At 46.6% G+C, this 25,621-nt stretch overlaps 1 protein-coding gene across 1 annotated transcript in view; it reads left to right on the plus strand.

The window, feature by feature from the left end:
• The first annotated feature begins 12,976 nt into the window (after positions 1–12,976).
• The window catches only part of LOC120981723 (coiled-coil domain-containing protein 175-like), a 40,779-nt gene continuing 28,134 nt past the window's right edge, over positions 12,977–25,621 (plus strand). Inside the window, exons 1-3 of the mRNA XM_040411381.1 lie at positions 12,977–13,066; positions 14,585–14,670; positions 16,918–17,029. Coding sequence (XP_040267315.1) covers positions 12,997–13,066; positions 14,585–14,670; positions 16,918–17,029 — 268 coding nt within the window. The 5' untranslated portion in view covers positions 12,977–12,996. The remainder of the gene's footprint in view (positions 13,067–14,584; positions 14,671–16,917; positions 17,030–25,621) is intronic.

A 25,621-nucleotide genomic window follows, 5' to 3' on the forward strand; every position in this document is an offset into this window, starting at 1 on the left:
ATGGCTTCTGAGCCCAGCTGCCTATTTAAGGACAGCCAGGTGCTGCCAAAACCCGGAACGGCATTTTAAATCCAGTCCGGTATTTGACCTCACCTGGCTATAAATCAGCCCAGCAGCACATGCTGGGAGGAAAATACCTGTTTTCCCAGACGAAACCTCTCACTGTCACATACCCGCCCCTTTGTTCAACCCTGAGGGGGTGAACACACGCCAGACAGTGTACCCGAAACAGGGCATCCGCGTTTCCCTGTAACCGGCCTGCCCTGTGTTCCACCGAAAAAGTAAAGTTTTGTAGGGAGAGAAACCATCGGGTGACCCGGGCATTTCTATCCTTGGCCTGGCTCATCCACTTGAGAGAGGAGCGGTCAGTCACCAGGTGGAATTTTCTCCCCAATAAATAATAGCGGAGAGATTCTAGTGCCCACTTGATAGCCTGGCAAAGTAAAATGAAAAGGACGATTCCGGTACTTATTGTTTTTCCCATAAAATCTTCCTCTTTATTGAATCACATCATGTGCGGAACAGTATCACAAACAAGCAATTGTTTACGCGTTTCGGAGACCTTCTCCTTAGTCGTAACAATGTGGTCTGAGAGTCTGGAAAAATTTAAAGACCCATGTACCCTCCCCCAACTAGTGGGTGGTGGTAACATGATGTCATGAACTGATCAACCCAAAGACTCACACCTGGAGTATCATTCTCAGTGGACATTAGGTAAAATAGCCCCACACGATGCTCTCCGCACTACCCTGCGCTTGGACTATGCATATCATAGCCGAAGGCTTTCACATATCAAGAGAGCAAGTGCAAGCGCAAGGTGTGAGGAAACGCATTGTGTGAATAGGGCATATACAAAATATCAATGACAGATAAAATATACAAACATATAACCTGTAGAGAACTCTACATGCGAAAAATGGGTAAAAAGATGGATTATATATGGCCGCAATCTTCAAGTTGTTATGATATAAATGGACGTGTTGGAATTAACCTGCAAAACAAACCATGATAGACAGACATATGATATAGTATAACATATGACAAATGACATCCAATGGCAACTGGAAAATGAAATGCTAACTTCCAGTATGAGAGGTTATTGGTAAATATACATCAATTCTTTCTTTTGGTTGAGACCTGTTGGCACCCTTGTATTTAAAAGGAAAATCCAAAAGGCCTCTCTCAAAAGTATTTTCTTTTGATGGTCCCCTCCCCTGGCTGGCACCATTACCTTCTCAAATGCAAATGCACGGAGGGATCCCATGTTGCGGCTGTGTGTGTGGATGAAGTGTTTGGCAGCACCAGAAATATTAAGGATAGATGGATTTGAGATGTAGTTCAGATGTTCTAGTATTCTGCTTTTGAACTTACGTACGGTGCTGCCAACATACATCAAATCACACTCCACACACTGTATAACATAGATCACCCCCGTGCTATTGCAATTGATATATGTTTTTATGGGGAAAGTTGTTGAATGATCAGCATTCTGTCACATTGCTCATTAGAATTAATGGCGCTTATTACTGATTGTGAAAATGAGAAACTACAATCATTACAATCTGAAATCCAGGAGTGTAAAGATGGTCTAACTAAATATGAGGGAGAAGCTGATTATATTGAGATGGAGCAAAAAATCATCACATCAGTTAAACAACTGGAAGATAAAATCATGAGCACCAAACACTCAAAATTTCAGCGAGATCTCCACGACTATGCACAAAACCAGAATGTATGAATGGGGCAGGAGAGAGAACCTCTGCTCCACCGCCAAGTCCATATTAAAGCACCATAACAAACGCCAACGAAAGACGCAGAGAACCGCCAGAGTCAGCTTCTCGTCTGAATTGGACTCTACAGAATATACGGATGCTTCACAGGATGACATCAGCTTACCTGCTAGTGAACGTGAAAACATCATAGTTAAGCCGTCTTATTATAAGAGAAATAAAAATAAAAATAATGAGAAATCAACTGACGGCAAGTCATCAAAAAACGAAGAAAACGTGCAGGACGCAAGCACAGGAAAAATGTATGCAATGTCAACCCGTACACACAAGAAGTAAAAGGTGGAGAGTCAGCTGATTTTGATTTATTCAGCACCGTTTTGGACGTTAATAAATTTATCAGAAACCTCACAGTATCGAGACACTTCTATGATATACCTGATGTAACAGTTCATACACTTAATACAGAAAGTAAAGTAAATGATAATATATATACAGGTCTTTCATTTAATGAACAGCTGTCTCTCCTCTGTCTCTCAGATCTCCATGCAGAATCAGGTGGGGTGGAACCAATAGAGCCATCAAAGGGATTTAAAACACATAATTCACATTTCTACCCCTTAATCTCTAGAACCAACAGTATGGACACCTTTCAGGACTTACTTGAAAAATAATTAACAGGGCTATATAATAATACCATGTTAGAGGTACGATCTAATAATCTTTCTAGCTCCTTAAAACAGGCCCTGGTGGAATTAGAATCCATGACAGAAGTGGTCATCAAGATGGCCGATAAAGGTGGATCCATCGTGGTTCTTGATAAAAACAGTTATGAAAAACAGGTAGGGGAAATCTTGTGTGATGGGTCCACATATAGAAAGCTTGATAAAAACCCACTTGTGGAATACAAATGTGAGTACAATTTACTTATTCAGAAAGGATTAACTCTGGGTTTTTCAATGACTCACAATACCGCTTTCTCTATGTGAACGCACCCATAACCCCCATCAGGCACGCCTTGCCTAAGGTACACAAAGGGCTGGTTCCCCCTCCATTGCGCCCCATTATCTCTGGCATTGGGTCCCTAATGGAACGCATGGGTAATTGGCTGGACAATATACCACAGCCTTTGGTAAGACGAATACCGGGGTATCTTAAAGATACAGGAGATGTGTTGCATGCCATGTATGATTTTGTCTGGCACCCACAATACAAGTGGGTCACTGCCGATGTTGAAGCTTTGTATCCATCGATCCCCCACGGAGTGGCTCTTATGGCTTTAGAATTCCACCTCCATAGATACACTGGTCATTCGGATGATTTCATCGACTATGTATGTGAGGTCACATCTTTTCTACTCACACACAACTATTGTATGTTTAATAACATGTATTATTTACAGATACGAGGGGTGTCAATGGGGGCGACATTCTCGCCCTCTTTGGCAAACCTCACAATGGCATACTGGGAGGAGAGATGTATATACAATGCTGACTGCCCTTTTAGTCGTTGTTGGGCGTGGTACGGCAGATACATAGACGACCTGCTCATCATATAGGACGGCGATGTATCTGCCGTATCGGATTTCAAGCACTATCTGAATAACAACACGTATAATTTGCGTTTTACGTGTACTGTGGAGGTGGAGTCCATTAGTTTCCTAGATTTGAAACTAACTGGTGTCCCAGATGAAGCAATCTATACGGAGACCTATAGGAAAACAACAGCAGGTAACTCTATACTGCATGCGAAAAGCCATCATCCGGCGCATGTCATAAGAGCCGTACCTGTGGGGGAATTCATGCGCGCACGCAGAAACTGTAATACAGAAGTGGCTTTTCAAAAAGAATGTGAAGGTATCAAGATGAGATTAAAAATAAGAGGATATCCAACATGGATGCTAGAAAGAGGGTTTAATATAGTGTCAAATAAATCCAGATAAGATTTATTATTTGGATCCAAAAATACCCGTAAAACAATTGTAGATCAAAAAGTCAGTGCAGCAAATCAAACCAATAAGGAAGTTATGAATAATGATCATATACAAATTAAAGACAAAAGTAAACGGGAGACAGTAGAGAAAGATCCACCTACATTGGTTTTGGACATACAGCCGGCAGTTTAATAAAATACGAAGCATTGTGCTGAAGTGTCCGCCTATTTTATTTGATAACAATATTCTGTACAATGCTTTGAAAAATGGCTGCAAAATAGTGCCCAGAAAAGTATCAACCATGGCAAGTTCCCTTTCCCCTTCCCTGTACGTGGCCAACAAAAACAAAAAATTACAGAAATTGTGGATTAATTACAAAGGCTTCACAAAGTGTGGTAGCCATCCTTGTAAAACATGCAAGTATGTATCAGTTCAAAAAAGCTTTCATAATGCTGATCATTCAACAACTTTCCCTATAAAAACATATATCAATTGCAATAGCACGGGGGTGATCTACACTCACCTAAAGAATTATTAGGAACACCATACTAATACGGTGTTGGACCTTCAGAACTGCCTTAATTCTACGTGGCATTGATTCAACAAGGTGCTGATGGCATTCTTTAGAAATGTTGGCCCATATTGATAGGATAGCATCTTGCAGTTGATGGAGATTTGAGGGATGCACATCCAGGGCACGAAGCTCCCGTTCCACCACATCCTAAAGATGCTCTATTGGGTTGAGATCTGGTGACTGTGGGGGCCATTTTAGTACAGTGAACTCATTGTCATGTTCAAGAAACCAATTTGAAATGATTCGAGCTTTGTGACATGGTGCATTATCCTGCTGGAAGTAGCCATCAGAGGATGGATACATGTTCTCATTCTGTTTACGCCAAATTCGGACTCTACCATTTGAATGTCTCAACAGAAATCGAGACTCATCAGACCAGGCAACATTTTTCCAGTCTTCAACAGTCCAATTTTGGTGAGCTCGTGCAAATTGTAGCCTCTTTTTCCTATTTGTAGTGGAGATGAGTGGTACCCGGTGGGGTCTTCTGCTGTTGCAGCCCATCCGCCTCAAGGTTGTGCGTGTTGTGGCTTCACAAATGCTTTGCTGCATACCTCGGTTGTAACGAGTGGTTATTTCAGTCAACGTTGCTCTTCTATCAGCTTGAATCAGTCGGCCCATTCTCCTCTGACCTCTAGCATCCACAAGGCATTTTCACCCACAGGACTGCCGCATACTGGATGTTTTTCCCTTTTCACACCATTTTTTGTAAACTCTAGAAATGGTTGTGCGTGAGAATCCCAGTAACTGAGCAGATTGTGAAATACTCAGACCGGCCCGTCTGGCACCAACAACCATGCCACGCTCAAAATTGCTTAAATTACCTTTCTTTCCCATTCTGACATTCAGTTTGGAGTTCAGGAGATTGTCTTGACCAGGACCACCCCCCTAAATGCATTGAAGCAACTGCCATGTGATTGGTTGACTAGATAATTGCATTAATGAGAAATAGGAAGGGTGTTCCTAATAATTCTTTAGGTGAGTGTATGTTATACAATGTGTGGAGTGTGATTTGATGTATGTTGGCAGCACCATATGTAAGTTCAAAAACAGAATACTAGAACATCTGAACTACATCTCAAATCCATCTATCCTTAATATTTCTGGTGCTGCCAAGCATTTCATCCACACACACAGCCGCAACATGGGATCCCTCCGTGCATTTGCAATTGAGAAGGTAATGGTGCCAGCCAGGGGAGGGGACCATCAAAAAAAAATACTTTTGAGAGAGGCCTTTTGGATTTTCCTTTTAAATACAAGGGTGCCAACAGGTCTCAACCAAAAGAAAGAATTGATGTATATTTACCAATAACCTCTCATACTGGAAGTTAGCATTTAATTTTCCAGTTGCCATTGGATGTCATTTGTCATATGTTATACTATATCATATGTCTGTCTATCATGGTTTGTTTTGCAAGTTAATTCCAACACGTCCATTTATATCATAACAACTTGAAGATTGCGGCCATATATAATCCATCTTTTTACCCATTTTTCGCATGTAGAGTTCTCTACAGGTTATATGTTTGTATATTTTATCTGTCATTGATATTTTGTATATGCCCTATTCACACGATGCGTTTCCTCACACCTTGCGCTTGTACTTGCTCTCTTGATATGTGAAAGCCTTCGGCTATGATATGCATAGTCCAAGCGCAGGGTAGTGCGGAGAGCATCGTGTGGGGCTATTTTAACTAATGTCCACTGAGAGTGATACTCCAGGTGTGAGTCTTTGGGTTGATCAATTCCTGACATCATGTTACCACCACCCACTAGTTGGGGGAGGGTACATGGGTCTTTAAATTTTTCAAAACTCTCAGACCACATTGTTACGACTAAGGAGAAGGTCTCCGAAACGCGTAAACAATTGCTTCTTGTGATCATGAAGTGATTCGATAAAGAGGAAGATTTTATTGGAAGAACAATAAGTGCCGGAATCGTCCTTTTCATTTTACTTTGCCTATACATCCAGCAACTTGCTGGCTTGACTCCGGGCATACGGGATACTCTATGCCGAATAGGTGAGCTGGGCAAACGTTTCCTATATTGATAGGCAGGCACTCTCTCTCCACTATACTATACCGGGTCTCGGCTGGGGTGAGCTTACGGCTGAGGAAGACCACGGAATGCTCCTCCCCGTTGACTTCCTGAGACAGTACAGCACCGAGGCCTACTTCGGAAGCATCGGTCTGTATTATAAACTCCCTTTTGAAGTCGGGCGTCACCAAAACCGGGGACCCGCACAGGGCCGACTTCAAAGCGGAGAAAGCCTCTTCCGGCCGATAATCTCAGTGAACATCATTGACTTGTGTCCCTTCAAGAGACCTGTCAAGGGCGCGGCTAGAGTAGCAAAGTGGGGAACAAACCTCATGTAATAGCCCACCATTCCCAGGAATGACTTTTTGCCTAGTGGTGACAGGTTGGGGCCAATTCCGTATCACCTCTATTTTGTTCACTTGGGTTTTGATGACTCTGCGCTCAATGACATACTCCAGGTACTTTAGTTTTAGTCTCTTCTAACCCTATTGCACATTTTTTGGGGTTAGCCGTTAGGCCAGCTTTCCGAAGGGATTCCACTACAGCCTGCACTTTGGGTAGGTGACTTTCCCAGTCGGTACTGTGGATGACAATATCGTCCAGGTAAGCCGAAGCGAACCGACGGTGTGGACGAAGCACAATGTCCATTAGTCGCTGAAAAGTGATGGGGGCGCCATGCAGACCAAAGGGTAAGACCTTATATTGATACAGCCCCTCAGGCGTGACAAAGGCAGTTTTCTCTTTGGCAGCCTCTGTTAAGGGCACCTGCCAGTACCCTTTAGTGAGGTCCAAAACAGAAAAATACTGAGCTTGTCCTAACCTCTCGATGAGCTCATCCACCCGGGGCATGGGATACGCATCAAATTTGGAAACCTTGTTAAGTTTTTGAAAGTCGTTACAAAACCGAGACGTCCCATCCGGCTTGGGTATCAATATTGGGCTGGCCCACTCACTTTTTGACTCCTCAATGACGTCTAGCTGCAACATTAGCTACACCTTCTCCGATATGACTTGTCGCTGAAGCCTCGGGCACCCGGTATGGTTTTAATCAGACTTTTGCCTAAGTCTCAGTGACAATGTCATGCTGGATTATGGAAGTGTGTCCAGGGAGGTCCGAGAACACATCCGTGTTCCAACTAACGAACTCCCTGGCCTCCTGAGTCTGTTTAGAGCAGAGGCTATCAGCAATTTTTACTGTGGCAGCCACCTCTCTTGCATCAGACAGAGGGGCCGGTACTTCTTCTCCTAGAAAACCCGGCTGCGGGCTGTCTTCTGTACAGGTTTCCCTATCTTTCCACGGTTTGAGTAAATTCACATGGTAAACCTGCTCCGGCTTTCGCCGGCCTGGCTGGTGTACCTTGTAGTTTACAGCTCCAGTTTTCTCAAGTACCTCGTAGGGGTCCTGTCACCTAGCCAGGAACTTACTGTCCACGGTAGGCACCAGAACCAAAACCCAATCACCCGGGTTAAAGATCCGGACCCGACCCTGCCGATTATAGACCCGACTCTGGGCTCGCTGAGCTGCCTCCATATGCTCCCTAACAAGAGGCAACACTGTCTCTATCTGATCTTGCATCTGGGTAACGTACTCAATGACACTTTTATGTGGAGTGGCTTGTTGTTCCCACGCCTCTTTGGCCACGTCCAAGAGACCGCGAGGGTGTCTGCCATATAGCAGTTTGAAGGGCGAGAACCCAGTAGAGGCCTGGGGTACCTCTCGCACTGCATACATGAGATAGGGCAGAAGGAGGTCCCAGTCCTTCCCATCTTTAGACACTACCTTTTTCAACATATTTTTTCATGTTTGGATAAACCGTTCTACCAGACCGTCCGTTTGCGGATAGTAAACGGACGTCCGTAGTTGTTTTATGTGCAGCAACTTACAGAGTTCCCTCATCACCTTGGACATAAAAGGGGTCCCTTGGTCGGTCAGAACCTCTTTAGGTAGTCCTACTCGGGAAAACATCTCCATTAACTCCTTAGCTATGAGTTTGGCTGAGGTATGTCGCAGTGGCACCGCCTCCAGGTACAGAGTGGCGTAGTTTAGAATGACTAAGATGTGTTTATGCCCTCTGGTGGACTTTGGTACTGGGCCTATGAGGTCCTTAGCTATTCGGTCAAACGGTACTTCGATAATCGGGAGAGGTACTAGGGGACTACGGAAATGTGGCTGGGGGCTAGTTATCTGGCAGGTCGGGCAAGACTTACAAAACTCTTCCAATACTTTGAATATGCTGGGCCAGTAAAACCGCTGTAGAATACGATCCTGAGTTTTCTGCAGGCCCAGGTGACCTCTGAAAACGTGTTGGTGGGCTAGATCTAACACAAGCTTGCGATAAGCCTTGGGGACCACCGTAGTTGGTTTACCTGATACAACATATTTTGATGAACCACAAAACGGAGAAACACTGACTCTGCCCCAGGTTGTTGTGGTTCACCATCTACTATTAACACATCTTCCCAGGCGCGGGTTAGGGTTGGGTCCCGACGTTGGACGGTACCAAAATTATCCCCGGAGACATTGAGGTCTGCCAATTGAGGACCCAGCGGCAAGTCCTCCATGTCTCCCACCATCACACTTAGCGGGGTTGTCTCCCCCTCTTCCACTGAAGTGGCGGTCACCCCTACCGCTGGCCCTTCGGTCTCAGGTTCCCAGGGTTCTGGTCTCCCCCCTGAGCCGGGCCACTCTGCTAGGGTTACCCCTATCTCATGGGTATCAGTCACTCTCAGAGCAGGCCACAGTGTCGGGAAGTCTCTCCCTATTATGAGTTCATAATGTAGATTTGTGGCAACAGCCACCTCGTGGGTCTATCTACCGGCCACCGTGGTTAGAGACACCAGCACGGTGGGGTAGTCTTTTAAGTCTCCGTGGATGCACATCACCCCGAATTTCCAGCCAGTATACTCAGTGGACCACACCAGGGTAGCCCTTACTAGGGTCACCAGACTCCCTGATTCCAGCAGAGCCTCCACCGGAGTGTCTCCCACTTCTTCCTGGCACAAGTGATCTAGAGACTCTGGGGTACCTGTTGCACACAGCCTCCTGGCATATAGCGACTGACGGTAGCCATAGCTAGTGTCCATGGGCTCAACCCGATAGGGACAGTCAGCCCTTACATGGCCAGGCTCCTGACACCGCCAGCAGACTATCGGAGCCAAGTCCGCCGTGGGTACATCCCGGGCGGGTTTTATCAGCTCAAATCTCCGGGCCTGGGGTGGAGATTTCCTCCTGACAGAACCCTCCTTTAGATTCCTGGTAGCTTCATAGCGTTCCACCAGGTCCACTATCTCAAGGGCATTCCCAGGAGACACCTGACCGATCCAGTGCTGGAGAGGGTATGGCAAAGCCCTCCAGAACATATCGGCTACTAGTTTATCCAGCATAGCCAGGGGACTCAGCACATCAGGCTGTAGCCACTTTTGCAAGAGGTGGGGTAAGTCATAATACTGGGTCCTCGCAGGCTCAGCCGGCTTAAACCCCCACTGATGTACCCGCTGGACCAGGACCAACACATTCACCCCCAGTCTTGCCAAAATCTCACCCTTTACTTTTTGGTAGTCGGCTGCTTGATCGTCCGGCAAGTCAAAATACATCGGATGCCAGGAATCAGATGCCAGGAATGGAGCGACCGCCTCAGTCCACTGGTCACGGGGTAGCTTTTCCCTGATGGCCACTTTCTCGTACATCGCCAGGTAGGTTTCGATGTCGTCTGCGGGGGTCAGCTTAGGAATCGCGGCACGGACTGCTTTCCAGGCATCGTGGACACTAGGGGTTGCTCCTGCTGTCTGCCAAGCCATAACGTGTTGTAGCAGCAGCTGGTTAGTCTTCCGCTGCTTATTAGCCTCGCGTTGCTGCAGGCTTGTCTCTCGCTGCTGCAGATTAGGCTCCATGAGGGCCTTCACAACAGCTTACATTTTGTCGTGGGGCACTGGTTTTAATACAGCTGGTTTAATGTACGACATACAACCGTGCCTGAAAAATGCAGAAACCAAAAATATTGGCGTTCACGCCAGCCTCACTGCTCTTGCCCGCATCCTCCACCAATTGTGGGGACTTGCTCTGATAGACAGGATTAGCTGACGCAGTATAGAGGCAACAACAAGTTATTTGGATCAAACAGTTCAGTGTTTTATTCACACTTTAGACAAGTGACAAAACAAACAGTCATATTCAAACAAAAAGTCACCTTGCGGTGTTGGTGGTAATTCACACCATGCGGCAATTCTGCCTCAAAGAGTCCTTGCTGATAGCAGCACCAACCTGTTTTCACGGCAAGCAGGAAGCAAGCCTTCATCCAGACACAAGGCTCCCAGATCCCAACAAAGAGACATGGCTTCTGAGCCCAGCTGCCTATTTAAGGACAGCCAGGTGCTACCAAAACCCAGATCAGCATTTAAAATCTGGTCCGGTATTTGACCTCACCTGGCTGTAAATCAGCCCAGCAGCACATGCTTGGAGAAAAATACCTGTTTTCCCAGACTAAACCTCTCACTGTGTCACACTATCTAATCTCTATGTCCATCTATATCTATCTATCTATCTATCTAATCGCTATGTCTATCTATCTATCTATCTATCTAATCGCTATGTCTATCTATCTATCTATCTATCTATCTATCTATCTATCTATCCGATGTCTAGGGCTGTAATCTCTAGAAAGTTTCTGTGCCTTCCTTGCAATTGATTGCACCATTGTCACCCCCTCCCTTCAGATATACCACCGCACGTTTACACACATGTGAGCTAACTATTAAATCTGACCACCTCTGAACTCTGCAACTATGAACTAAACCCTAATAAAGGGGCAGCAGAAGTGTTTTATCGTTCACAATTGGCCTCCATATAGCCTCATCTTGTTTTGCATTATTAATGCTGTGGCTCAGCCAAAGGAAATGTAATTGCATAGTGTTTGCAACTGTTTTACATTAGAAAATTGGCACAGGGAAATTATAAAACTCCTCCATGTCCCCATTAAAGAGGACCTGTCCCCTCTCCTGACATGTCTGTTTTAGTAACTACATGCATTCCCCTTGCAATGCCAATTCTGGAGCATCTATTCTTAGGTTTCTGTGTTGTGCCGTTCCCTTACTATTCCTGCTAGAAGTTATGAATGAATTAATAGCAGTTTTTAATAAAGGTCCAGATGGGTGTTACCAGTTGGCGGGTGTCCTTGCACAATCGGACACTAACCAATCAGTACAGCCTGTGTCAGACTGTGTAAGGACACCCTGCCAACTGGTAATACCCATCTGGACCTCCATTGCAAACTGCTATTAATGTATTCACTCCTAGCAGGAATAATAAAGGAATGACACCACATAGAGTCAGAAGAATAAATGCTCCAGAATAATTATTACACGGGGAATGCAAGTAGTTACTGAAACAGATATGTCAGGAGAGGGGAGGGGTCCTCTTTAGGGTACAGTAACACGACTGTATGAATGAGCTTGCATCCGTTCCGCAATTTTGCAGAATGGGTTCGGACCCATTCATTTCAATGGGGCCGCAAAAGATGCGGACAGCACACCGTGTGCTGTTCCGTTCCGTGGTCCCGCAATAAAGATAGAGCATGTCCTATTCTTGTCCACAATTGCGGACAAGAATAGGAATTTTCTATGGTAGCGGCGGCCATGTGCGGTCCGCAAATTGTGGAACGCACACGGGCTGGTATCTGTGTTTTGCGGATCCGCAACTTGCAGATCCAAAAAACACTACGGTCGTGTGAATGTAGCCTTAAAGTAGGTGCCATTGGTGTCTGTCCTATACTGGCTCTCGTGTCTCTTCCTTTGTTCAGCCCCTAGGACGGAGCAGAAGAACAGAAATCTCGGAGATGTGAACAGGGACTTAGAGGTTTCAGCTGAAGCTTGAAAAGCTGCGTCTGGCCATATATTTCACCTACAGCAAATGAATTATCAGTTATGTAATGCATGGATGGCGACTGCGCCACAGCAGCTCTGCGTTCTGCCTCATGAAAAGATGAAAAATTATTTTCAAAAATATTTAACATAAAGCTTTATTAAATAATCCGCACAAAACAGTAAAGTCAGATTATGTATCGATACATTATTTATGGCATATACAAAAAATGGTGAAATAGTTCTGTTTTTCTGCAATTCCCCGTAGTGAAATGTATATAAATTGAAATGACTTACATCCACTCCAAAATACAAAAAAAAAAAAAGAATAAAAACATACAATAAAGCACATATATCTAAATTATGGGGTCACTTATCAAACTGGTGTAAAGTAGAACTGGTTTAGTTGCCCATAGCAACCAGATTCCACCTTTCATTTTTCAGCACTCCTTTGGAAAATGAAAGGTGGAATCTGATTGGTTGCTATGGGCAACTAAACCAGTTTTACTTTACACCAGTTTGATAAATCTTCCCCATGGCTTTTAAAATGTTAGGAGTCGAACAAGACTACTTAACCCAGTCCTTACTGTATCTTATTTTTCCTGCACTGTTAAGGGGGTTAAAGGGTTAATAGGCATTTTCTGCAGCCCATTTGCTCGATAGTAAATGTAAGAAGGAAGACATATTCTCCCCTCAAACATTATTGGTACGGTCTATGTCCATACAAGTTACGTGCTGCCGGATTGTTCCATTGTCTTAAAGGGTGTATGTTGAAGGACGCGTCTGGTTTCCATAGTAACCCTGTCGGCTCGGGAGTTAAGTAGGCCGTGATTTTTTTTTTGGAGAGGAAAACACCCGCGGGAGATTGGATAATGAGTTCGGTTCTGCCGGTGCCGGACTGCAGGGCGGTGGCCGTGGTCTTGGAGCATTTCATGGAAGTAGGTAAGAGTCGGTGAGGCAGCCGCCTGTCAGCTGAGGGAAGCGCAGTGATCTGCAGTGTGAGGTGCGTCCTCCATGCACGTAGTAGACTGCAGTCACTGGTTTATGTGAGGGGCTGCAGGTCAACTGACTACACAGGAGGACATGATGTGCCAGGGATTCACTGCCTCATACCCCCTGAAGAGTGCCGAGCAGAGAGCGCCCCATAACAGTGCCGAGCAGAGAGCGCCCCATAACAGTGCCGAGCAGAGAGAGCCCCATAACAGTGCCGAGCAGAGAGAGCCTCATACCTGTGCCGAGCAGAGAGCGCCCCATAACTGTGCCGAGCAGAGAGCGCCCCATAACAGTGCCGAGCAGAGAGAGCCCCATAACAGTGCCGAGCAGAGAGCGCCCCATAACAGTGCCGAGCAGAGAGTGCCCCATAACAGTGCCGAGCAGAGAGCGCCCCATAACAGTGCCGAGCAGAGAGCGCCCCATAACAGTGCCGAGCAGAGAGCGCCCCATAACAGTGCCGAGCAGAGAGTGCCCCATAACAGTGCCGAGCAGAGAGAGCCCCATACCTGTGCCGAGCAGAGAGAGCCTCATACCTGTGCCGAGCAGAGAGCGCCCCATAACAGTGCCGAGCAGAGAGAGCCCCATAACAGTGCCGAGCAGAGAGCGCCCCATAACAGTGCCGAGCAGAGAGTGCCCCATAACAGCGCCGAGCAGAGAGTGCCCCATACCTGTGCCGAGCAGAGAGAGCCTCATACCTGTGCCGAGCAGAGAGAGCCCCATAACAGCGCCGAGCAGAGAGTGCCCCATACCTGTGCCGAGCAGAGAGTGCCCCATACCTGTGCCGAGCAGAGAGAGCCTCATACCTGTGCCGAGCAGAGAGCGCCCCACACCTGTGCCGAGCAGAGAGCGCCCCATACCTGTGCCGAGCAGAGAGCGCCCCACACCGGTGCCGAGCAGAGAGCGCCCCACACCGGTGCCGAGCAGAGAGCGCCCCACACCGGTGCCGAGCAGAGAGCGCCCCACACCGGTGCCGAGCAGAGAGCGCCCCACACCGGTGCCGAGCAGAGAGCGCCCCACACCAGTGCCGAGCAGAGAGCGCCCCACACCAGTGCCGAGCAGAGAGCGCCCCACACCAGTGCCGAGCAGAGAGCGCCCCACACCAGTGCCGAGCAGAGAGCGCCCCACACCAGTGCCGAGCAGAGAGCGCCCCACACCAGTGCCGAGCAGAGAGCGCCCCACACCAGTGCCGAGCAGAGAGCGCCCCACACCAGTGCCGAGCAGAGAGCGCCCCATAACCATACCAGCCAGAATGCCCATAAGTGTGCTAACCTAAAAGTGCCCCAATAAATTGTCAACCAGAGTGCCCCTCTTCAGTGTAGCAGTCAGTCTCCACAGTGAATCTACTTCAAAAACTGCACGTGTGAACTGGGTTTTGTACTGCCCTTTGTAGCGGACTCTGCATGGAGTACCTGCAGCACATCCTCCATGTTTGAACACTGACTTACAGGGTCTCCTTTTTACGTTTAGATAAACAGGTGAAGGACAAAGATCCAACTTTCAATGAAGACGTCTCACTGCACTTGAGAACGGTGACAGATGCTGTGAAGGAATTGGTAAGAATGGACTGAGCAGCGCACAGTATACGGTATATACACCGATCAGCCATAACTTTAAAACCACCGACAGATCTCGTGACTATTGCGTCGGTCAAGGGGTTGGATATATCAGGCAGCAAGCGAACAGTCACTTAGTGAAGCTAATGTGTTCGGTGCAGGTAAAATGGGCAAGCCTCAAGATCTGAGGGCCGCAGCATTTCCTAGGGGGCGTTCCTAGTATGCAGTGGTTGGTACCACAAGTGATCCAAAGAAGGACCGACCAAGACTCAAGAATGCCCATGGGGAGCAGAGTCCAGTCCATCTGGTCCAATCCACACAGGGCACTGGGGCTGTGTAGCCAGAGACTGATCAGAGTGCCCATGCTGCAGCCAAAAGTGCCTACAGTGGGCATGTGAACATCAGAACTGGATCATGGAGCAATGGAAGAACGTGGCCTGGTCTGAATCGTTTTTTCTGTTGTATCATCTGCTGGGAAACCTTGGGTCTTGGCATTTGTGTGGATGTTACTTTGCCGTGAACAACCTACCTAACCTGTTGTACAGCACAGGTACCCTCCTTCATGGCGAAGGTACCCCCTAATGGCAGTGACCCCTTTCACCAGGTTAACCCCCCCTGCCACACTGCAAAAATACGCTCCAAAAAGTGTTCAGGAATGGTTTGAGGAACATCTCCCAGAGTTCAAGGCCTCCAAATTTCTTTTAGATGTTACTTCTATGGAGCATCTGTGAAACGTGCTGGAAAAAGTCAGATCCATGGAGGCCGTGCCTCATATTTCACAAGATGTAAAGAACCTGCTGCTAACGTCTTGGTGCTGGATACCACTGGGCACCTTCAGAAGTCTTGCCTCAATGGGTCAGAGATATTTTAGCACCATGAGGGCACTTACACAATATTAAAGGGGTTGTCCATTCCTTTTATATTGATGGCCTATCCTCAGGATAGGCCATCCATGACTGATCCTGCCGATCAGCTGTTTCAGAGTTGCTACTCCACAGATCCATTGTGTAGTAGACGCTCCCATTGAAGTGCTGTAGTCACAAGCTCCATCTGCTGCACAATGGATGGTGCAGTTTAGTTCTGGTGCCCACTTCCGGAGCCGGAGCTACTTTGATACAGCTTGTCTTCTGAGGTGCGGGGTGTCGGACCACCACTAAACAGATATTGATGGCCTATCCTGTGGATAGGCTTTCAGTATAGATAGGTGTAAAAAAACAAACTTTAAGCAGGTGGTTTTGAAGTTTTGGCTCATCAGTGTATGTAAGGAAATATACTGTATGAACAGTCTGATATTTGTAGATCACTTCAGTTGTATAGATTTCATGTTAAAGGGATGTGTGCCAGAAGTAAGGGTCAGAGAATTAGAAATTCTGGACGATTAGGATTGCACTGCATATGTATCTATAAAACTGGATGTGGGAATCTCTCCATACAACCAGTCTGTCATTTCAGTTTGAGACTATTTAATATTTAAAGAGGGCCTGTCATAAAAAAAATGCTATGAAATCTGCAGGCATCAGAGTATAGTGCAGGGGGATAGTAAAAATTGGATAGAACCGGCACTCAAACAATTCGGAATACACGTGGAAAATAGTGCAGGGGGAGCTGAACAGATATATATATATATATATACGGTATATATATATTGTTATAGGAGAAGATTCTGTAAAACTTGTAATTTATACATTTATATCTTGGCTATTTCTGACTTTTTTGTTCACAGGGGTGTTATCAGTGATTGATAGCATTCTCTGTGAAAGTGTGTATACAGAGATAGCTGTACACAGGGGAGGTGTTATCCGTGATTGATGGCATTCTCTGTGTAAGTGGGTATACAGGGATAGCTGTCAGTCACTAAAAACCCCTCCTTCCCCTGTGAACAATGAAATCAGAAATAGCAGAGATTGAAATGTATAAACTACAGGTTTAATTGCCTCTCTCAATCTTTTCCCACAAAACCATATATCCGTGCTCAGCTCCTCCTGTAGCACGCTGTCTGCAGATTGCAGTGCATTTCATGGTGACAGGTCCTTTTTAAGGTGGAATTTCCTAAATAACTAGCTCACCACTACCTGATTTTGATTCTCTTCCGGTAAGTCTACATAATTAGGAAGGGATATTACAAGTCACCTTGGCTTTTTGGTTAGTAGAATAATGATTTCAATATCTCACATTCCAGTCCCTAGAGCCACAAAGCTTTCTTCTAATGTGTCATGTGGGACCAATTTTATTTTCTCCATCATTTAGGAAGACATCAGAAGGAAAACACGGGAGCTTCTGGAGGTGGAGACCATAGAAAACAGCAAGTTACGATATAAAATTTTGCATCTGCCAAGGATCATCACAAGAGAGATTGAAGGTAATTTTCAGTAGTCGTACTTATCTTAACCCTCTCATGATGGACCGGTAAGGGTTCAGCTACACGGCAACATTTGTCGCACGACCTCTTGTTGCAGAAAAGTTGCGCAACATTTTCTTATCATGGTAGTCAATGGTGTCACAATGCGACGTGCTGCGACTGTCGCATTGTGACACCATTGACTACCATTACAAAAAAAGTTGCGCAACTGTGAAAAGAAGTTGTGCGACAAATGGTGCGTAGCTGTAGCCTTTTTGTTGCCTTTCTTGCTGTCGTGCGACATATGTTGTGTAGCCAAACCCTTACTGTTCTAAAGAACCTGTTATTCCAGTTGTTTAACCCTTAGATCGCAGACAAGAGTGGCAGCCCCTTTGACACGATCAGGGACTGAGTAACCCCTCTGCAGTCAGCTGTGGGAACCTCCAAAGGACTCCAGGGCTGTCTATACCATAAGCCTACATGAAGTGTGGCCCTAACAGCAGCTTGTGATGCAGATCATAATGTAATAGCATACCTGAGTATGCTATTACACTAACAGTAATAAAAAAGTGTAAAAAATTTAAATTTAAAAATAATAAAAAGTTAGCAAAAATGTGATTATTTAGTATAAAATAAATTTTCTTTTTCGCCTATGACAGCACCCCTGGAGAGACCGCCTTCACTTCCTCAGGACAGGAAACAGGAACCAGAACCGCCTTTTAAAGGAGGGATCATCCCCTCTCTCTAGTTCTGTTTCCTGTCCTAAGGGGCAGGAGGGAATCGGATCCACTGGAAAAAGATCAATGGAAAAGAGCTGCGGGGGCCCCAGCTATTGTAATAGTGTGTGGAGGGTTACCCGTGCGGTGTAAGTCTCCTCTAGGAGCCGCTGCGGAATTCTGGGCTCCCTTCTCTATCCTTTCCCCTTCCGTCCTCCGTCCCGGTCCTTAGAGGGTCTTGACCTTCCTGGGCTCCTGCGAACCTCTGCAGCCGTGTTCGCATGATGATCTGCTGGTTTGTTCAGCCTTTACTTCCAGGTTGCGGCGGTGGGAGGAAGCTGACGCTGCGGACTGGAAGAGGAGTACGCGCCGAGGAGAAAAGCCCAGCCGGCTCACTGCCATGCTGGGTGGAAAAACGTGGCAGTTCCTCCATTGAGGCTGGTGTTGGCTGTATGAAACATGGAGCAGGCTCAGCGCGTTGAACCTACTGAGACCACCAATGATACATCAGTACCACGGTGGGGTAAGAGGCGTTATACCCCAGCATGAAATTCTTATCTTAATGCTTATGGGGTCATTTCTTGTTGCTTAGGTTTCAAAGGAGTCTTCTAGGAAGACCTCCAGAGTAAAGGAAAGGGGATGTGGTGTGTGCAAGAAGAAACTTCCTTCTGCCTGGGCAAAACCCCTATGTCAGGGGTGTATCAGCAAGTTAATGGAGGAGGAAGCTCCATCTTTTATGGGCAGCATTAAACAGATGATACGTGAAGAGGTCAGAGAGTCTGTTAGCGGTTTGATAAAGCACTTCCCCAGTACTTCTTCTGCTGCTAAGGACTCCCCCTTCAGTGACAGTGATATACTTTCTGGTCTGGAAGAAGGATAGTGGGGGTCATCAGACGAGTCTTCTGAGGACGAGGCCGCATGGAGACCACTATTTCATGTGGAGAATACTAACTCCCTAGTAAAGGCGGTTAGGGCTACTATGGGGTTGGAGGATCACAAGCCCAGTCCAGGACTCTATGTTTGAAGGTTTAGCTCCCAAGAAGAAAAAGGTGATTACCAGAGAATGGAAAAGACCCGATAGGAAGTTTTTCGTCCCTTCTTCGGTGAAGAGGAAGTATCTGTTGTCTGCTCCCTGGGATAGGGCCCCAAAACTTGATGCCCCGGTAGCAAGAATGTCCAAGAAAGCCGCACTCCCCTTTGATGATATGGGTTCGCTCAAGGATCCAATGGACAGGAGGGCAGAGGTTTATTTAAAGAAAAATTGGGAAGCCTCTGCGGCGGCTTTTAAACCTGCTATTACCGCTACGTCTGTTGCCAGGTCCCTGAAGGTGTGGATGGGGGAGTTAGAGGGTCACATTATGGGACGGGGGGGGGGGGGGTACCCCCAGGGAGCAGTTACTTTCTTCCTTCCCTACTATAAATAATGCCTTGGATTTCTTAGCTGACACTTCTGCGGATACCTTAAGATTTTCCGCTAGGGCTTCCATCTTATCCAACTCTGCCCAGCGGGCTATTTGGTTGAAAGGCTGAAATAGGGATAATAGTTCCAAGGCAAATCTTTGTGCTATCCCTTGTCATGGAGAGTTTTTGTTTGGGCCTGTCCTTGACGATTTACTAGAAAAGGCTTCGGACAAGAAGAAGGGCTTTCCCTCTGTTAGTCAGGCACCCAGATTTAATAAGGGGGTCTTTAAAGGGAAAGAAAGAGCAAAACAATTTACAGGTCCGGGTAAGAAGAGTAAGGGATTTCTTTTTTCTGGGTCAGATGCCACAAAAAAGCAGTCCCAATGACGCCAGAGCACCTGTTCGGGGTCATCTGTCTCTTTTTGCACCTCAGTGGCAGAAGATCTCCAACAGCCCTTGGATACATTCTGTGATAGGGGAGGGCCTAAAACTAAAATTTCAGAGTTTTCCAGTAGAGAGGTTTGTAATTACAGATTACCGTTCAGATCCCGCAAAACAATCTGCCATCATCTCAGAGGTTTTTTTCCCTGATAGAAAAAAGGATGTTGGTAAGAGTCCCAGAGCAGGAATTGACAGAGGGGTCCCCATGTCAATTGTCCCCAGCCACCAGAGGTTTCTGAAGGTAGCAGTCCAGTTAGAGAGAGAGAGAGATTCTACATCTTCAATTCCGGGCGTTACCCTTCGGCCTCGCTCAAGCTTCAAGGGTTTTCACAAAGATTGTTTCGGAGATGATGGCCCACGTCAGGGAGAAGGAGATCATCATTATACCATACCTAGACTATTTTCGGCTGGTAGCCCGGCCAGGTCAGATTGCCTGGTTGAGGGAAGTTTTAAAGAAGCTGGGATGGGACATAAACTATAAAAATCCAGTTTATGCCCAAGCCAGAGATGCAGTTTCCTAGGAATTATTTTGGACTCCTGTTCCCAGAAGCGCCTGCTACCCCTGCAAATAGTTTTACTAATCAGATCAAGAGTTCAGCTTCTTCACTTGTCTCCGTCAGTCACCATAAGAGGGGCCATGTCGTACTAGGTCTCATGACAGCCACTATTCCAGGGGTGGAATGGGCTCAGTACCATTCAAGGCTTCTTCAGCTTCAGATCCTACGGGATTAGGACGGAAGTCTCCCCTCTCTGGACACAGAGATATCTCTATCTTCCCAGACCCTAGATTCCTTGGGGTGGTGGATGGATCTAAAAAACCTAGAAAGAGGAGTTTCTTGGACCAGGGAGGCGGTTATCCCCTTAACCACGGATGTGAGCCCATCTGGTTGGGGAGCCCATGTGGGATCCCTGCTATTGCAGGGGAATCGGGACAACAAATCTCTGTCCCATTCGCACAATTTCAGGGAATTGGATGCAATCAGAATAGCCTTAGTACAGAGTATCCCTGCCATCAGAGGCAGGAACGTAAGGGTCTATTCGGACAACACGACAGCAGTGGCCTTTATCAACTGGCAAGGAGATACAAGGGCTTAGGGCCTAATGTCTCTCACTCATCAGATTTTCGGCCTAGCAGAAGTTTCTCTGTTATCTCTTTCTGCAGTACATCTAAGAGGTTCAGACAATGTGAAAGGGGACTTCCTTAGTCGTCATCAACTATACCAGGGAGAGTGGTTCCTAGATCAGTGGGTTTTTAATCAAGTGGCAGTGTTGTGGGGTACTCCGGGGGTGGATCTATTTACCACCAGGGAAAACGGGAAGGCAGGGCCGTCTATAACAAGGGGCAAAAGGGGCAGCTGCCCCGGGCCCAGTTGCTCCTGGGGGGCCCAAGGCAGCTGCCTCTTGAGCCCTGCTAGCAACTGCCCCGGGTGTCAGGCTGTCAGCTACACAGGGGGTGCTGCCATGCCTGCCGGCACTCCAGGCAGCGTACTGTGAGAGCTGTGATTCTCTAGGACCTTAGATGACATCATCACCATGTAACCAGTAACCTAGCAATATTACTGGTCACATGGCTATGAGGTCATCAAGGTCCTTTCTACCAGGAGTGTTGCAGGAGAAGTTTGCCTTAACTGTGGAGCTTTTTTGTGTGAAGATTACATCAGAAAAAGGTGACAGGGGCTGTTATGCTAATATACTGTAAACTACTGTATAGTGGGGTGCTGTATACTGTGGGGGCCTGTATACTGTGGGGGGCTGTATACTGTGGGTGCTGTATATTGTGGAGTGCTATACTGCTGTACTATATAGTGTGGGGGGCTGTATACTGTGGGTGCTATATATTGTGGAGTGCTATACTGCTGTACTGTATACTGTGGGGGGCTGTATACTGTGGGGGGCTGTATAGTGTGGGGGCTGTATACTGTGGGTGCTGTATATTGTGGAGTGCTATACTGTGGGGGGCTGTATACTGTATACTGTGGGTGCTGTATATTGTGGAGTGCTATACTGCTGTACTGTATACTGTGGGTGCTGTAAATTGTGGAGTGCTATACTGCTGTACTGTATAGTGTGGGGGGCTGTATAGTGGGGGGTGCTGTATCGTGTATAGTTTGGGGTGCTGTATACGGGGAGGTGCTATACTGCTCTACTGTATACTGTGAGGTGTTGTATACTGTGGGGTGCTGTATACTGTGGACTGCTATACTGCTCTACTATATACTGTGGTGTACTGTATAGTGTGGGGTGCTATACTGCATACTGTGTGGTGCTGTATACTATAGGGTGCTATACTGCATACTGTGGAAGCGGTGCCCACTTCCAGCCTGAGCCCAGCTGCCCAGAGCACTGATCCTGAGCCGCTGGAGTCTTCAGAACTGGAAGTATCTACCAGATGTGTGCATTTTTTGTGTGTGTGTTGTGGTGGAGGGCGTGATTGCCTGCTAAGGTGTGGGAAGGCGTACATTTTTGCCCAGGGTCTAATCAATATTAAAGATGGCCCTGCAGGAAGGTAGAGGTTTTCTTTTCCCTTTCTCCGGGGGAGCATCCGAGAGCAGTGTACTGGCCCAGTCTTGGAGGCAGGGCCTTCTGTATGCCTTTCCCCCGCTAAAATTGCTACCAAGAGTCCTCAAAAAAATCAGAGAGGAGGAGACCACGGTAATAGTTATAGCTCCCTTTTGGCCGAGAAGGGTGTGGTTTCCCTGGCTCCGCAAAATGTCGATAGCAACACCATGGGTGCTTCCAGAATCTCAGGAGCTTTTGTCCCAGAGTCCAGTTTTTCACCCAGAGGTGAAAAATCTGCACCTGACTGCCTGGTTATTGAGAGTGAGAGTTAAAAAAAGAGGTCTCTCTGAGGATGTGGTAAACACTCTGTTGGCCAGTCGGAAAAAGGTCACTTCTGTGATCTACCTTAGAGTTCGGAGGACCTTTTTCAGATTCGCCAAAAAACCTGTGGATGTGCTAGAAGCTCCTGACATCCCGCTCGTATTAGATTTCCTACAGGAGGGATGGAACAAAAAGCTTAGGCCCAGCACTTTGAAGGTCCAGATTTCAGCCTTAAGCGCCTTATTTGAGTTTAAGTTGGCGGAACATCCTTGGATTAGGAGGTTTATAATAGCAGTGTCTAAGTTATCCCCGGTCTGTAAAAATGGAATTTTCCCCTGGGATTTAAATTCTTCCACTGAAAATAAAAAGGAATCGGAGTACCACTGTCTAGATGTTAAGAGATGTATTTTGTAATATCTACAGGTCACTCAGCCTTGGAGGTCATCCTCACGTCTGCTGATTTTGTTTCAGGGAGCAAAAAAGGGATCTGCAGCCTCTTCTCACACTATTGCTCGGTGGATTAGACAGGCCATTTCCTTAGCTTACTCTTCTAAAGGGATTGTTCCGCCCTCGGGGTTTGGGGCTCACTCTACGAGATCAGTCTCCACGTCATGGGCAGAGAGAGCTTCTGCCTCTATAGAGTAGATTTGTAAGGCAGCTACTGGAGCTCTCCACATACCTTTTTTAGACACTATAGACTACCGTTATCTTCTAATGAAGGTCTTACCTTTGGTCGTAAAGTACTTCAGGCTGTGGTCCCACCCTATACAAATTATTGCCTATTCTCCAGGGGTGCTGTCATAGGCGAAAAAGAAAGATTGGATTACACTTACCGGTAATCTGTTTTCTTTGAGCCTATGACAACACCTGGTTAATTCCCAACCCTATATAAAAATTGTATAGAGGTATAGATATGTATGTGTGTGTGTGTATAGATATATATATATATATATATATATAATATATTGTGTACTTTCACACTTGCAGGATTCCGGCAAGCAGTCTGCCTGCCGGTTCCGTCAAAACGTATACAAACTGATGGCATTTGTCAGACGGATTAGGATCCTAATCTGTATGACAAATGCATTGAAATGCCGGATCCGTCTCTCTGTGTCATCCGGAAGAACAGATCCTGCATTTATTTTTTTCACATTTTTTGCGTTCTGAGCATGCGCAGACTGCAATGTCGGATTCGTTTTCCCGGATCTGGCACTAATGCATGTCAATGGAAAAAAAATGCTGGTTCTGGCATTCCGGCAAGTGTTTCGGAATTTTGGACGGAGATAAAACTGTAGCATGCTGCGGTATTATCTCAGTCCTGAAAAGGCATAAAGACTGATGATAAGTATAGCTACCTACTTCTCCTTAAGCAGTAGGGATATGCCGAGACTGCTGTACTGAGGGTAGGCTAAGGGGGCCAAAAAGCACAAACATAGCTCAGGGCAATAGTGTTTATTAACAAGAATTACAAGACCAGATTCCTGAAAGCATTGAACATTTCACACTGTGGATTTGGTATATACCGTGCATAACAAGCCGACTGCCACCTGCCTAACTTCTTGATAACATGCACCGGGACGTTGTGCTTGGAGGCGGCGAAGCCGCACCAATGCCAAATGAATGCCTCGTGATGGAACTGGGGTTGATACCAACATTATACATCTTATACATCCTCAGGGTGTTACAGGACAGGGCTTTAGTCATAAGAGACCTGGCGGTGGCGAGGTGAACCGTTAGTCCATCACTAACTGGTCGAGCCTGGGCACTGGTGACGGTACGTGGTCTGCTTGTGGAGAGACCTGAAAGAAGAGTGACAAGTTACCCCTGGATAATGCATCCGCAGCTACATTAACTTGCCCCCTAATGGGTTCACACTTGATGTAAAAATTATATTGAAGCGAGAACCAAACCAGTCTCCTGACGAACGACATGATCTGCGTGGAGGCTGACCTACCCTTTGAGAGAATCTCGACTAATGCCTCGTTGTCAGTCAGGAAAATAACTGTCTGATTCCTCCATAGTGGTCCCCATACCCAAGAGGCCCCCACGAGGGGGTAAATCTCGAACAATGGGGAACACCTGGAGAAACCCTTCAAGCTCACAATCTCCGGTGGCCACCGCTCGACAAACCAGTGAGAGCCAAAGATAGCTGCAAAGCCTACTGAAGATGACTACTGGGGACTACTGGGGAGCTATTTGAAACCGTCGGGATAAACAACGAGATGCCATTCCATCGTGACAGGAACTCATCCCACATGACCAAATCTGCCATAGCTTCCTGACCTATGACTATTGGACTATCCTGATCGCGAGCATGTGGCAGCAACTTCAACAGTCTGGAAATGAACGACCTTCCTTGGTGTATGATGCGTATAGCAAAGTTGAGCATACCAAGCAGGACTGGAGATCAGATTTTGTAGTGACCCTAACTCGGGCTAGCTTATGAACTGCTTCTTTGACCCTGAGCAGTTTGTCTTGAGGAAGGCTAGCTTCCATGCTGCCAGTGTCCAGACGAATACCAAGAAACGTAATGGCAGTACTGGGCCCTTCCACCTTGTGTGGGGCTACAGGCACCCTGAGGTCTGCAAACACCGACTGTAATATCTGTAGGTCCTGGGGTGTATGTTCTGGGGGTTCTATCAAGAGGAAGTCATCCAAGTAGTGAATGACGTGAACGACACGAAATAAGTCTTGAAGGATCCAAAAATCCATGGGCTCGATTTAGAGCCAAAGGTCAACTTATTAGCAAAGTAATATTTGTTTAACCACTTAAGCCCGTGCCATTGCCACAGCTCAGGCTGGATTGGGAACAATTTGAAAGCGTCTGTGATGTCTGCTTTAGACAGCCAAGCCCCCCGACCCAACCTCAGTATCACCTGAATGGCTTCATAGATAGAAGTGTATTTCATTGAGAATTCCTCTGAAGGGATTAGAGAATTAAGGCTAGGTGTAGGTAATGAATGTGGGGCTGACAGGTCGTATATCAATCTTTTTTTATTACTGAATTTCCCAGTCACTACACCAACAGGGTTAACCCTCCAACAATCAAAGGGGGGGTATTCGAATGGCCCGATGAGATGGGAAATGGCCACGGGGTCTCGAGGCTGACAACAGGTTCTTGCACTCGTAAATGACCTGTGGAAGAGCCAATAGACCTGTATGGAAACCTGCGGACAAACCATTGATAACAAACTGTACCCAGTCGGCATGTGGATGGGACCCTAACAGAATACGA

This window comes from Bufo bufo, chromosome 11 (assembly GCF_905171765.1).
Source record: "Bufo bufo chromosome 11, aBufBuf1.1, whole genome shotgun sequence".
Classification (NCBI taxonomy): Eukaryota; Metazoa; Chordata; class Amphibia; order Anura; family Bufonidae; genus Bufo; species Bufo bufo.